The sequence below is a fragment of the Ornithorhynchus anatinus genome, chromosome 15, assembly GCF_004115215.2.
Source record: "Ornithorhynchus anatinus isolate Pmale09 chromosome 15, mOrnAna1.pri.v4, whole genome shotgun sequence".
Classification (NCBI taxonomy): domain Eukaryota; kingdom Metazoa; phylum Chordata; class Mammalia; order Monotremata; family Ornithorhynchidae; genus Ornithorhynchus; species Ornithorhynchus anatinus.
This window is the reverse complement of record NC_041742.1, coordinates 202366-216467: the sequence shown is the minus strand read 5'-3', so window position 1 is coordinate 216467 and position 14102 is coordinate 202366. Positions and strand designations below refer to the sequence as shown.

At 57.8% G+C, this 14102-nt stretch overlaps 1 protein-coding gene across 1 annotated transcript in view; it reads left to right on the top strand.

The window, feature by feature from the left end:
* The window catches only part of MMP24 (matrix metallopeptidase 24), a 48754-nt gene extending 35789 nt beyond the window's left edge, over positions 1-12965 (top strand). The window contains 6 exon segments of the mRNA XM_029080151.1: positions 671-832; positions 1761-1861; positions 1863-1976; positions 4385-4523; positions 8714-8980; positions 9482-12965. Coding sequence (XP_028935984.1) covers positions 671-832; positions 1761-1861; positions 1863-1976; positions 4385-4523; positions 8714-8980; positions 9482-9819 — 1121 coding nt within the window. The 3' untranslated portion in view covers positions 9820-12965.
* The last annotated feature ends 1137 nt before the right edge of the window (positions 12966-14102 follow it).

Below are 14102 nucleotides of genomic sequence, written 5' to 3'. Positions count from 1 at the left end.
TCGCCTCGATTCTATTTAGTCGCCATTGTTTTTACGAGATGTCCTTCCCCTCGACTCTATTTATCGCCATCGTTCTCATCCGTCCGTCTCCCCCGATCGGACCGTCAGCCCGTCAGACGGCAGGGGCCGTCTCTATCTGTTGCCGACTTGTTCATTCCAAGCGCTTAGTGGAGTGCTCTGCACATAGTAAGCGCTCAATAAATACTATTGAATGAATAAATGAATACTCCCAGCGCTTAGTACAGTACCTGACGCACAGTAAATGCTTAACAAGTACCATACAACAATAGAAAGGACAAGAGTTCGGTGGAGAGCGGCAACCCTGGGCCGGGATGGGAAGGAGAGTGATAATGCCTGTGCAGTTGACCAGGTCCCTTTGCTAAAATGCTGAGGAAGGGAAGAAACCAGTACGTGAGGGCCAGGGGCGGCTGCTGGGTAGGTGTGGCTTGGATTGGTGAGAGGCAAGGTGGACCCCAGCAGGACCAAATCCAGCTAGGCGGGACTGAACCAGGATAAATGTTACTCTCTTGGGGCTGGGGCTGGAGGACAGGGTCTCCTTCTCCCCCTCCACCAGAGGAGAGGCTGAACAAGGCTTCTGGGGCTTCCCGGGGTTTAGGGGAACTCCCGGCAGGGCGCGGGTGCTCAACGCTGCGACGCCTCGTCCCCGCAGGGAACGACCTGTTCCTGGTGGCTGTGCACGAGCTGGGCCACGCGCTGGGGCTGGAGCACTCCAATGACCCCAGTGCTATCATGGCCCCCTTCTACCAGTACATGGACACGCACAACTTCAAACTGCCCCAGGATGACCTCCAAGGAATTCAGAAGATCTACGGTGAGTGGCGCGGCTCGGCTCCGCGCTCCGTCCAGCGGGGAAGCTCGGAGAATCTGTCGCGGGCCCCGGGCCAGCGGCCCCCACTCCACACCACCACAGTGACCACGGGGCTCCCAGGAGAAGCTTCCCGCTCGTGCTCGTTGCCTGTTGGTTTGCTCACGCGGGTGGCCGGCACCCCGCCTGAGGACAGGGGAGACAGGGGCGGCTCCCACCTCTCTGGATGAGACCCCCCCCCAACACACGCACTTGCACAAGTACACACACTCACACTTAATTCATTTCAGTAGTATTTATTGAGCACTTACTGTGTGCAAAACACTGTACCAAGCCCTTGGGAGAATCCAATATAATAATTAACAGACACATTCCCCGCCCACAGGGAGCACACAGACACTTTTAGTACCAAAATTACTAAAGGTAAGAATAACCCACCATCTAGGGGAGCGGTTACTTTGGCTGCTAGAGGATGGGCTGGATGCCCATCCACAGCCCGGAAAGCCCCCCCGGCTCTGAGCAGGGGACCCTGCCCAGAGAAGAGATGACCCCTCTTTTTTGTCGCTCTTGGTTTTTATAAGATTGGAGTCACCAGGTCCACCAGGGAGTTGCTGAGGCTGGCGGGGAGGGCGCTTCATGGAGCCGCATCACAGGATAAGGTGGACTGTGGAGCTTCTGCCTCCTGGCATTTCCCGGACTCCCAGTTGTGGTCCAGGGACTCTACCCTGGGAGAGCTTGTCTTAACATGTCCGGTTTCACCTCAGTAACCTTTTCACGAGTGCGTGACAACCATTTGGACACCTGCAGCTGACCAAGGAGGCGTGGGGGAGGAGGTGGGGGCGGGGACCTCACCCCCTGGGGCCCATCAGGCTTTCAGGGGCAGTAGGAGGAGGCCCCGGAACCTCCTCCTGAGTGGCAATCCCTCTTTTCCCAGGGCCACCGGCGGAGCCCCTGGAGCCCACGCGACCGTTACCCACCCTCCCGGCTCGCAGGATCCACTCCACTTCGGAGCGAAAACACGAGCGGCAGCCGAGGCCCCCCCCGGCCTCCCCTGGGAGACCGGCCGTCCACCCCGGGCTCCAAGCCCAACATCTGCGATGGCAACTTCAACACGGTCGCCCTTCTGCGTGGGGAGATGTTTGTATTCAAGGTACCGGGATTCTCTTCGATGCTGCTGCTTTCCCCCTCCCCCCTCCCCCCTCCCCCCTAGAAGAGGCACCTGGTATTAGAGGCTGAGGCTCCCCGCCTCTTCTCTGTCTTTTCCCTGCTCCTTTCCTAGTCCCTTCGTTAGCCCCATCGCTGCCCTGCCTCATCCCTGTCCCTTCCTTGGCCCTGTCCCTCCCCCATCCCTGAAATCCAGAGCTGAGGGGATGCAGAGGCTCAGTCCCTTGGCAGTAAAAAGGGGTCACTTTTTCCAACCCTCCTAAACGAATGAGTATTTCCCATCTCAGAGGAAACTTGGCAGCCGGGCAGTCAGCCACGATGGGTACTGTCAACTTTAAGATGTCCTTGGGGCAGGGAAGGTGAGCTCGACCACCCTCCGCCCCGTCCCCACCCAGCCAGTAGGGCTTCTTCCCCCCGCCCCTCACCCCACTTCTAGACTTGAGGCCGCTGTGGGGGTCGGGCACACCCTCGGTTCTTCCCCCAGGTACCGTGGGGCCCGGTTCTTCTGCCTGGCCTGATTCCGTGTGTCTGTCTCCCTCCACCCGTGCTCGAACCCCTCTGGGGGCTGGCTCGGATGCCAGTCCCCGACCTGAGCTCCATCTGCCTTGACTGGAGGCCAGACCCCTTTTCCCTCCTCTCAGTCTCTCCTCCTGCTCCTCACCCCCCCGATCTTCCAAAGTTCTGGGACAGGGCACCCCTTTTCAGGGCACAGTTGACGTCCCTTCATCGGTTGCTCTTTCTTCGGCCCCGAGTTGTGACTGTTCCTTGTTTTGTGCCTCTGCGGGTGGGCTTGGGCCCAGGTGTCTGCGGAGTGGGCGGTGGCCTTCCCGACTGGGAAGGCAGACTCTTCTCTGGCCCTCGCCTCACGGTTGGCCCCCTCCGGCCTGGACGGTGCGCAATTAGGCCAGGCGCTTGTGGGAAGCCTGTCCTTTTTTAAGGTTCTGAGGTAACCCAGTGTGGCTCCGGTTGCCCAGCCCTAGTGACCTCCCCACTCCCCGCAGCGTACTCTCCCTTCCTCCTCCTTGGCCCTACCTTCCTGCCCTCCCCTCTGTCCCCTGACCACTGCCCCCGCCAGCCTCGCCCCCGCCGCCCTGTCTCAACCCCATCCCCCTTCTTTCCCCAAGCTCCGGCACGGGCTTCCCGACTCCCACCATCCCTTTGCGCACACTGCCCCGGAGCCCATGGGGCTGGACTGACCCCGGCTTCAGCTCGACCCCATCGGGCCCGGGGCGAGCAGAGCCCCAGGCCCGGAGAGCCGGGGCTGGGCTGGCAATCAAGCAGGGAGGGACCTGAGTTCCTTCGGGGTGCTTCGGATGGGTGAGGTCTGGGCCCAGACTTCCCGCAGGGCCCAGGCAGCCGTACAGGCACGAGGACCACGTGCTCCTCCAGGGCTCAGCCAGCAATCCCCTTGAGAGCTTGGCTTCAAGCCAGCCCCTGCACAGCTGTCTCCCCACCTGCCTCTCCACCCCCAACCCCCGAGGGGAGGGCTGTGGGTGCCAGTGGGGCATCCAGAGCAGGCAACTGCCCACAGTCACCATCTCGCCCGTCCTCTCGGGCTCCCCACCTCTGTTTCCTCCCTCTCCTGTGTGCACCCGTCCTCCTCATCCGCCGCCACCTGGCCCGTGGCTTCCCCTGCCCGAGGTGCAGGCTGAGCCACCTGGTCTGCCCGTCGCTCAGGGCTGTGGGTCGACAGGCACAGCCGATTCGTCCAATGTCCCAGCCTGTCCTGGCCTGCCCCAGCCTCGGGGACCACCGGGCAGGTCAGATCCACAACCTGCCCTGCCTCCCTTCAGAGAGGACCATCAGGAAGAGGCAGAGGGGACCAGTCGCTCTGTGATGGGCTGATTGGGAAGAAGTTCTTAAATGGGTGAAACTCTCCCCAGCCAGAGCCTCTCCCTTCCGCCTGCCTCAGAGTCTCATCTAGCACACTCTGTCCCAGTCCTCCCTCCTCCAGTCCTCTTTCCCAGCGGCTGATAGGGCCTGGAACCCCGCTGGGGTCTCGATGAATGGCCGGGAAAGGGGGGAAACTCTCATCTTCCGGGGCCCCGCCCTGCAGGCTTTACAAGATCTGCTGCTCTTTCCAGGCGTCTAGGGAGCTCCCGGACACCAGGCGCAAGGCTTCGCCGCAAAGGTGTGCGGCTACCAGATTGTGCTGGGACAGAGCCCCCCGGTCCGTATCGGGAAGAGCTGTCGTGAGCCGTGATCCTGGCGTGTGGTCCCTTGGGTAATGGTTTCCTAGTGGGATAGTTTTGTCACTTGAGCAGGTCAGCGGTAACAGCTGCTGCCATCCTCCCTGCACCCCTGCCCTCTGGCCCCGCCTAGACATTCCACCGCCTTCCTGTCTTGCCCCCTCCTACCCCCAGCTATGCCCTCAGGCATTTCTCCTCTTCCTAGGAACGTTGGTTCTGGCGTCTGCGCAACAACCGGGTGCAAGAGGGCTACCCCATGCAGATCGAGCAGTTCTGGAAGGGCCTGTCCACACGCATCGACGCTGCTTACGAGAGGTCTGATGGGAAATTTGTCTTCTTTAAAGGTACAGAGCCCCGGGCTGCTCTCCCTTCTTCCCTCCTCTCCTGCCGGAGCAGTGACACCTGGGTGGTACAGTGCAGCGGGGAGGGGGGAGGCGGGAGGGCGCAATACAGCTGTGACCCAAAGGCTTCTTCTCAGTTGGAATCCTGTCCTCTGTCATGACAGTAATAATAATATAATTATGTATTATTGTATTTGTTCAGTGCTTAACGTGTTGCCAAGCACTGTACTGAGCACAGGCGTAGATGCATGATAATGAGGTCAGACCCAGTCAGTCTCTGTCTCACATGGGGCTCACAGTCTAAGCACCACCCACTCCTGAGGCTAGTAATGGTCATCTACCACCCCACAGACCCCACCTCCAAGTTTGAACCGTTTTGATCCCTTTTTCACCTGCCTTCTCTCTTTCTTCATCCCTACGTTGATCCTCGAGGACTTCGGTGTCCACGTGGATGTTCCTGACGATCCTTCTGCTGCCTGCTTTCTATCGCTCCTCCACTCCACTCACCTCCTGCTCCACCCCACCTCGCCCAGTCACCAATTATACACACACTCGATCTCATCATCTCTAGCCGCGGCATAATCTCTACCCTCATCAACTCTGAAATCTGCCTATCTGCCCTCAACCTCCTCACCCATCTTTATTGACACCCATGCCAGCTGTCCTCGCCAGCTTTTCCAGATGCTTAACTTCCTCCCCGCAAACTCTGTCCCCCTGCATCCCCCATCCCTTGCCCCCAATTGCTTTGCCACCTACTTTATTAAGAAAATTGACACTATCAGGTGTGATCTCCCTCAAATTCATTCATGCATTCAGTTGTATTTATTGAGCGCTTACTGTATGCAGAGCACTGTCTTAAGCATTTGGGAAGTACAATTCAGGAAAATCTCCCTTGCTTCTCCCCTGTCCTTCCTCATTCCTGTCCCTCTCTTCAATTTCTCCCATCTTTCCCAGGAGTATCTCTAGAGGAGATCTCCTGCCTTCACTCAAAATCCAACTCTTCCACCTCCACCTCCGACCCCATCCCTTCGCACCTTATGAAAATACTCTCCAGTGGCTTCTTCCCCACTGCGTTCAAACGTGCCCATGTCTCTTTTATCTTGTAGCACCCTCCCTGGACCCCGTGGCTCCCTCCAGTTATCTCCCCATCTCCCTCTTACCATTCCTTCCCAAACTCCTTGAGTGAGTTTTCTACACCCATTGTCTCAAGTTCTTCTTCAATTCTCTCCTTGATCCCCTCCAATCTGGCTTCCGTCCCTTTCACTCCACAGAAACTACCCTCTCAAAGGTCACCAGTGATCTCCTTCTTGCTAAATCCAGTGACCTCTACTCCATCCTAATTTTCCTCAGCCTCTCAGCTACCTTCGACACTGTCGACCGCCCTTCTCTTGGAAACATTTTCCAACCATGGCTTCGCTGACACTGTCTTCTCCTGGTTCTCCTCCTATCCCTCTGGCCGCTCATTCTCAATCTCTTTCATAGGCTCCTCCTCAGCCTCCCAACCCCTAACTGTGAGTGTCCCTCAAGGTTCACTTCTGGATCCCCTTCTATTCTCCATCTACACCCACTCCTTCGGAGAACTCATTTGCTCAAAGGGCTTCGACTACCACCTCTGTGCAGACGGTTCTCAAATCTCTATCTCCATCTCTGATCTCTCTCCCTCTCAGCAGTCTCACATTTCCTCCTGCCTTCAAGAGACTCTCTACTTGGATGTCCCACCATCATTTCAAACTTAACAAGTTTAAAACAGAACTCCTTATCTTCCCACCCAAACTCTGTCCTTCCCCTGACTTTCCCATCACAGTAAACAGCACCATTCATTCATTCCATCATATTTATTGAGCACTTACAGTGTGCAGAGCACTGTACTAAGTGCTTGGGAAAGTACAATACAACAATGAAGAGAGAAAATCGCTGCCCACAACAAGCTCACAGTCTTCGGGGTGGGGAGGGGGAGGTAGACATCCATACAAGAAAACAGACACCAGTAAAAAAAACCACAAAATGACAGATATATGATAATAATAATAATGATGGTATTTGTTAAGTGCTTACTATGTGCAAAGCACTGTTCTAAGCGCTGGGGGCGGATACAAGGCGATCAGGTTGTCCCACGTGGGGCTCACAGTTTTAATCTCCATTTTACAGATGAGGTAACTCAGGCACAGAAAAGTTAAGTGACTTGCCTGAAGTCACACAGCTGACAAGCGGCGGAGCTGGGATTCGAACCCATGATCTCTGACTCCCAAGCCCGGGCTCTCTCCACTGAGCCACGCTGCTTCAAGTGTTGTGGGGTAGGGAGATGGGGGAAGAGCAAAGAAAGCGAGTCAGGGTGACGCGGAAGGGAGTGGGAGATGAGGAAAAGTGGGGCTTAGTCTGGGAAGGCCTCTTGGAGGAGATGGTCCTTCAGTAAGGCTTTGAAGCTGGGGACAGTAATTGGCGGATTTGAGGAGGGAGGGCGTTCCAGGCCAGAGGTAGGACGTGGGCCAGGGGTTGGCGGCGAGACAGGTGAGATCGGGGCCCAGTGAGAAGGTTAGCACCAGAGGAGCAAAGTGCGTGCACTGGGTTGTAGGAGGAGAGAAACAAGGTGAGGTAGGAGGGGGCAAGGTGATGGAGAGCTTTAAAGCCAATGAGGAGCAGGTTTTGTTTGATATGGAGGTGGATAGGCCACCACTGGAGATTTTTGAAGAGCAGAGGTGACGTGCACTGAACATTTCTGTAGAAAGATAATCTGGACAACGGAGTGAAGTATGGACTAGAGTGGGGTCAGGCAGGAAGTTGGGAGGTCAGGAAAGAGGCCGATGCAGTAATCTAGGTGGGATAGGATGAGTGATCACTTCTCCACTTCAAAGCTCTACTGAAAAAGCTCACCTCCTCCAGAAGGACTTCCCAGATTGAGCCCCCTTTTCTTCTATTCCTCCTTCCATCCCCATCGCCCCAACTCCTTCCCTCTGCTCTACCCCCCACCCTGCAGCACTTATGTATATATATATTTATTATTCTATTTATTTTATTAATGATATGAATATATCTATATTTCAATTTATTTATATCGATGCTATTGATGTCTACTTGTTTTGTTTTGTTTTCTCTCCCCCCCACTTCTAAACTCCGAGCCCCTTGTTGGGTAGGGATTGTCTCTATCTGTTGCCGAATCATACCTTCCAAGCGCTTAGTGCAGTGCTCTGCACAGAGTAAACGCTCAATAAGTACGATTGAATGAACGTGAATTGGATAGAGTGGAAAGGGTGGATTTTAGCGATGTTATGAACGTGAGACTGACAGGGTTTGGTGACGGATTGAATACGTGGGTTGAATGAGAGAACGGAGTCAAGGATAACACCAGGGTTATGGGGTTGTGAGAAAGGAAGCTATCCTTCCTATCTCACAAGCCCCTAACCTTGACTCCTCTCTTTCATTCAAGGCACATAATCAGTCCATCATTAGATCCCATCAATTCAACCTTCACAACATGGCGAAAATCCCCCCTTTCCTCTCCATTCAAACTGCTATCACAGTAGTCCCAAGCGCTTATCCTATCCTGCCTTGATTATTCTATCAGCCTCCGGGCTAACCTCCCTGCTTCCTGTCTCTCCCTGCTCCAGGGCATACTTCCCACTGCTACCCGGATCATTTTTCTACAGAAATGTTCAGACCATGTTTCTCCTCTCCTCAAGCAACTCCAGTGGTTGCCCATCCACCTCATTAACTAGAAACTCCTTCCCGTTGGCTTGAAAGCACTCAATCCCTTTGCCTCCTCCTACCTCACTTGGCTACTCTCCTATTACACTCTGCCTGGCTGTCTGGATCTCTTCACGAATTACCCTCGAGTAGGGAGGACGTGCACTGGAGGTGTTTGCTCCGTGGTGGTGAAGGGTTGGGCTGCGTCATACCCACCCTCTTGCCCAGCCCCCTCGGGCCAAGGGCACACCGGATGGGGAAGTGGGCGCAGTCCGTAGGCGAGGGGCCCGTGGTGAATTTTTAATGGGAAGGGGTGTCGTGAGCTGGAGGCAAGGAGGAGGTGGGGAGGGCGGGGTCTTCACCCCCAAGATCCTCCGAGAGCCCCGTGGCCACATCGAAGCCAGAGTCCAGGCTCTGGGCGGCTCGGCGGCTGGCCGAGGAGGCTCCGCGAGGTGCCGAACGGCCAGCCGATTGGTCGGCCGGTTCGTGACCCCCCCCCCCCGTCTCTCCAGGGGACAAATACTGGGTCTTCAAGGAAGTGACGGCTGAGCCTGGGTACCCGCACAGCTTGGTGGAGCTGGGCAGCTGCCTGCCCCGCGAGGGCATCGACACGGCGCTGCGCTGGGAGCCGGTGGGCAAGACCTACTTCTTCAAAGGGGACCGGTACTGGCGCTACAATGAGGAGAAGCGGGCGACCGACCCTGGCTATCCCAAGCCCATCACCGTCTGGAAGGGAATCCCCCAGGCCCCCCAGGGAGCGTTCATCAGCAAGGAAGGCTGTACGTATGCTCGACTCGGGCTGACTTTCTGCGGCCCCGGCCCCCACCCCATCAGGCCCAGTGTCCTCGGGGCTTTGGGTCAGCCTCCCCTGGGATGGCCCTGTCATCCCGGGGCCAGGGACCCCCTTTCTGAATCACCCAGACCCTCTGTTCCTTCCGTTCACTTGGTCTCCCTTTGACCCGCTCCCCTCGGACTCTTGTACTGCTCTCTAGCACCTCCACCCTCTAGAGGGGTCATCAGGAGGGCTTCAGGGTGTGGGGCCGGGGGGCCAGAGGAAATGAAATGATGTGGAATTGGGCATCTGGCCTGGATGAGAGCAGCAGCAAAGTGAGCATTGACAGTGGGGCCAGCTGAATGCACAACATCCTCCTCCTCTCCCTTCCCCTCCCACCCCCGGTAGCATTCCCTGAGTACCTATGGGGTGCAGGGTCCTGTACTAACCCCTGGAAGAATCTGGTCCCCGCTCACCGCCTTGCCCCCCTTTGCCTTGTCTCCCCCAGACTACACGTATTTTTATAAGGGCCGAGAATACTGGAAGTTTGATAATCAGAAACTGAGCGTGGAGCCCGGCTACCCGCGGTCCATTCTCAGGGACTGGATGGGCTGCAACCAGAAGGAGGTGGAGCGGAGGAAAGAGAGGCGCCGGCCCCACGACGACGTTGACATCATGGTGACCATCAACGACGTGCCCGGGACGGTCAACGCTGTGGCCGTGGTGATCCCCTGCACCCTGTCCCTCTGCATCCTGGTGCTGGTCTACACCATCTTCCAGTTCAAAAACAAGGGGGAGCAGCAAACTGTGACCTACTACAAACGCCCGGTCCAGGAGTGGGTATGACAGGGCGGCAGGAAGCGCCCCCAGCCTCACCGCCCGGGACAGGGCTCGCGGCCAAGCGGGCCCCTGGTCTGCGCCGTGGGCTCGGGATCGAGGAAGTCGCTCGGGTGCCGGGAGTGAGGAGTACGGCGAGACCCCCCTGGGGAGAGACCCCGGGGGGAGAGGCCCCGGGCGAGAGGCCCCCGGGGACACACCCGGAAGGGACCTGGGAGAAGCCCTGAGAGAGAGAGAGAGAGAGACCCTGGGAGAGCTCTGGGGGAGGGATCAGGGAGAGATCCTGGGAGAGACGTGGGGGAGGGACACGGAAGGGACCCCGGAAAGCTGTGGGGAAGGGGAGCCTCCGGCCCTGCTGTCTCTGTTTCCCAGCTCTCCTCCCAGGGGCACTAAAAGTGCCAGGGCCACGGCCCCTCCCAGGGGAATCGTCGTCCATCTCCCCTAGGGCCCTTAGTGTCCTCCTCCTCCTCCTCCTCCTCCTCCTCTTCCTGATTCTCCTCCTCCTGTCAGAAACCAGCATCGCCAACCCTCCCTGACCCGTCTCGCACCCCGCTCCTCCTGTCCCCTTCCACCTCTCCCCGCCCCACCCCACTGCTCCGTCCAGGCTCTCTCGCTGGTTGTGTGCACCCGGAAAAAGAAGCGGCCGGAGCCGTCGAAGGGACAGCTGACGGTGGACTCTTCCCGTAGGACCTCAGCGTGTTCCCATCGTGGCGACCGGTCCGGCCGCTGGGGCCGAACACCTGCTGGTCAGATGTTTCGTTTGCCGCCGTCGGGGCGGTCGGGGAACTCAGCGCTGCCCGTGGGGAGACCTAGAAACACGTTCCACACCGTCAACCAAACCGACCTGGGTCGGGCCCCCGAGGTTACTAGTGATAGCCACTCTGCCCTCGCGAAGCCCCCGGGCCAGAATGCTGGCTGACCGCAGAGACTCCAGATCTAACTCCGCCTGTTTCAGGAGCCAGGTAACCTGTCATGAATATTTAAGTGTCCCATTACTACTATTTTAAGTCCTGTCCGTTGGAATTAATATAGGATTTTCAAAACCTTCTCACCCCTCAGAAGATCTGACTCAAATCTGTGTCGGTGTGAGGACCGAATAAGGACTGGATCCAGCTCGCACCTGTCCACAGCGCCCAGGATGTGAAGTTGTGTCTCAGAGCTTGTGGAGCCACATTGGTGCCGTTTAGCGAGGGCGTGTCACAGGGGGTGGGAAAACCTGGGAAAAAGCACCGAGGCCACCAGTTCTTAGCTCCGGAGGACCGGTGAGGTTCCGTATCACCTCCCTCCCTCCGGCCTGGCCAAGCCTCGTCCTGTCGGTCGGGCTTGGACGGGCCCCTCTTATTGCCCTTTGGCCCGTGGAGGGACTTGCCGGGTCAGAGTCAGGGCTGGCAGCTCCTGCGCGGCAGAGCGGGTCCACGGGAGGCGTGCCCGGCCAGCCGCCTCCGGGGGCCGATCCCACCCTGCGCTGGGCCATACTGGGCTCTTTGCTCCGGCTGCAGCGGTCCCTGCATGGGCAAGTGCAGCCAATCACCAGGGAGAAGCAGAGACAGCGGGGGTGAAACGGGGAGCGCGGAGGCGGGAGGTGGGCGGTGGCTGGGGGGGCCCTCCCAGAAAGCTTTTGGATGGGGGGGAATCCAGAAAATGGGTGAGCATCATTGATCCACCTCGGCCGGGTTTGGCTTTCTCCTTTCTCTCCCGTTGGGGCGGAGGTGCGAGCGGTCTCCGCTGCTCTTCACGGCCGGCACCCGGCCTCGTGCAGCCTCACGCCGGAGCATCTTGGAAGGTCGACGCTCCCCAGTCACCTGGCCTTAGCGGGGCTGCGAGGGAAGAATCTCGGAGTCAGCCCAGGCCCCTCCTGCAGATCACCGCAGCCAGGCCAGGTCAGGCCAGAACGGGCTCAGCCAATTCGGGTGGGGTGGGGTGGGTGTCCAGCCTGGCTGAGGGGCTTTGGTTTCGGGGCTGGAGCAGCAGGCGTCCACGGCCTCTGTTTTGATTTCTTCCTCTTCTCTTGTGACCCCTCACCCGCTTCCTCTGACCTCCCGGGGTCCCCTCTCAAGGTCTCCGAGGAGGGGCGCGAGCCGGCTGGTCGTTTGCCCCCGCTCTCCCCTCGCCCGGTGGTCAGCAACCCCGTTGCCCCCGCCCCGGGGGACAACATGGCCATTAGGTCTGGGCCTTCAGAAAACAATGACTACGTATCCAGGATGTTCCTCCCCGCAGCCCACTCCGGCCAGGGCTGGGGCCAGCCCAGGATAGGAACCGGTTGACGCCCCGGGGTCAAGCCTCGCTGGTCGGCCGGAGATGGTTGTTCAGAACCCGGGAGCTCCACTTCCACTTTCTAAGGTGGCCTCAGGCCTCCAGGCCTGGTCCGGAGTGAGGTTTCAGGGCATCCCCCACCGCTGGTTCGGCCCCCCACAACCCCGGCTCAGCCCCGCCCCCCAGCACGGTAGGTTGCATTTCCAAGAAGAGAACGAGGCCAAGATTCTCGAAAGCCGGACACATTTGCTGGTCCGGTCATTCCTTATGATCAGTTAGTGGTTCTTCCAGGCCCAGTGCAAGCGGTCAAAGCTCCTCCGCGGGTTCTTGGGGCCCGGGGTTCTCTTAGCCTGGGTTCTGGTGGCCAGAGTTCTCGTGGCTCACCCCGCCCCTTCCGCTCTGAGCTGTGCTGCCTGCTTGCTGAAGCTCACCTTGAAAGATCCTTGTCCTCTTGTTTTGGAGAAATTCAGAAATGGCAGCATCACTCCCTCAGTCCCTTTCCTCCTTTTCCTCCCCTCTTCCCTCCTTCTTCTCCTTTTCTTCTCTTCCCCTGGCCAAAGAGCCCAGAACAGGTGGCTCCCTCTTTCCTCCTTCCAGACAATCCAGGGCGTGGGCTCTGAAGGAGATCCCAAGCCGGGTTCCTACCCCCTTGGCCACAGTTCCTACGCCAACCATCGTAGCAGACTTAGTGCCTCGTAGTCCTCCCCGCCTCCAGCCTCTCCCCTCTCCAGTCCATACTTCACTCTGCCGCCCGGTTCGTTTCTCTACACCGTCGTTCTGCCCACGTCTCCCCACTCCTCAGAAACCTCTCCTCGTGGCCCATAGGAAGCAGAACCTGACCATCGGCTTCAGGACCTTCAATCGTCTCTCCCCGCTTCTTACTCTCGCTCCTGCCCGCTTCATTCTTGGTTCCTCTCAAGCTAACCCACTCACTGGGCCTCATTCTCATCTCTCCCGACGCCGACCCCTCCCTTCTCCCCTTCTCTCTGCCTGGCACTCCTTCCCCCTTCACAGCTGACAGACCATCACTCCTCTCCCCACTTTCCAAACTCTGAAACACTGAAATCACAGGTGCTCCAGGAAACCTTCCTTGATTCATCTGTCATCTCTACGGCATATTTCCGACGCTTCGGCGCTTCCTTGCCACCTAAGCACCCGAGTTACACGGCCCCCGAAGCCTTTACGTACGGATCTTTAGACTCTCTCGCTTCCTCCCGGCTGTAATTTATTCGGGGTCTGTCTCTTCCCTTAGATTGTCAGCTCCTCGAGGAGAGGGATCGTGTCGACTAGCTCTTCTGTTCTCTCCCAGGCAGTTAGTACGGGGCCGTGAACATAGTTTGGTGCTCAGTAAATACTCTCTGTTGATTAATCGTCATTTTCCTCCGGGAGCGCGGAACTCCTTTCCCACATCCATCCTTTTTTGAGCTGAGCCCCGCCCCGGCCACCTAGGAAGGGCGTTGTGTTCCAGTGGGAAGAGCGCGGGGGCCGGGAATCCACAGATCAGGGTTCTGATCCCAGCTCGGCCTCTGGTCTGCTGTGTGACCTTGGACAAGTCACTTCACTTCTCTGGTCCTCAGTTCCTCACTCTCCCTTCCTCTTAGACTGTGAGTCCTTGGCGGGACAGGGACTGACCTGATCATCCTGTACCTACCCCAGTGCTTAGCACAGTGCTTGGCACATAGTAAGTGCTTAATAAATACCATCATTAATTTTAAGGGCTTACTGTGTGTGGATCTCTGTACTAGGTGCTTGGGAGAGTACAAGAGAGACATGATCCCTGCCCTCGAAGAGCTTACAGTTCAATGGGGGAGGCAGAAGCAAAATCATTTACAGACAGGAAGAAGGGGAAGAGACCTGAATGCGAGTAAGTGTGTAAGTAGCGGGTGTGAGGGCAGCAGTGCTCTGTGGGAGTTGGGGGGGGGGGGGCAGAGAATAATGATGGTATTTGTCAAGCGCTTACTCTGCGCCCAACACTGTTCTAAGCGCTGGGGTAGATACAAGATCATCGGGTTAGAAGCGCGTCCTCACCAGCGCCCTAG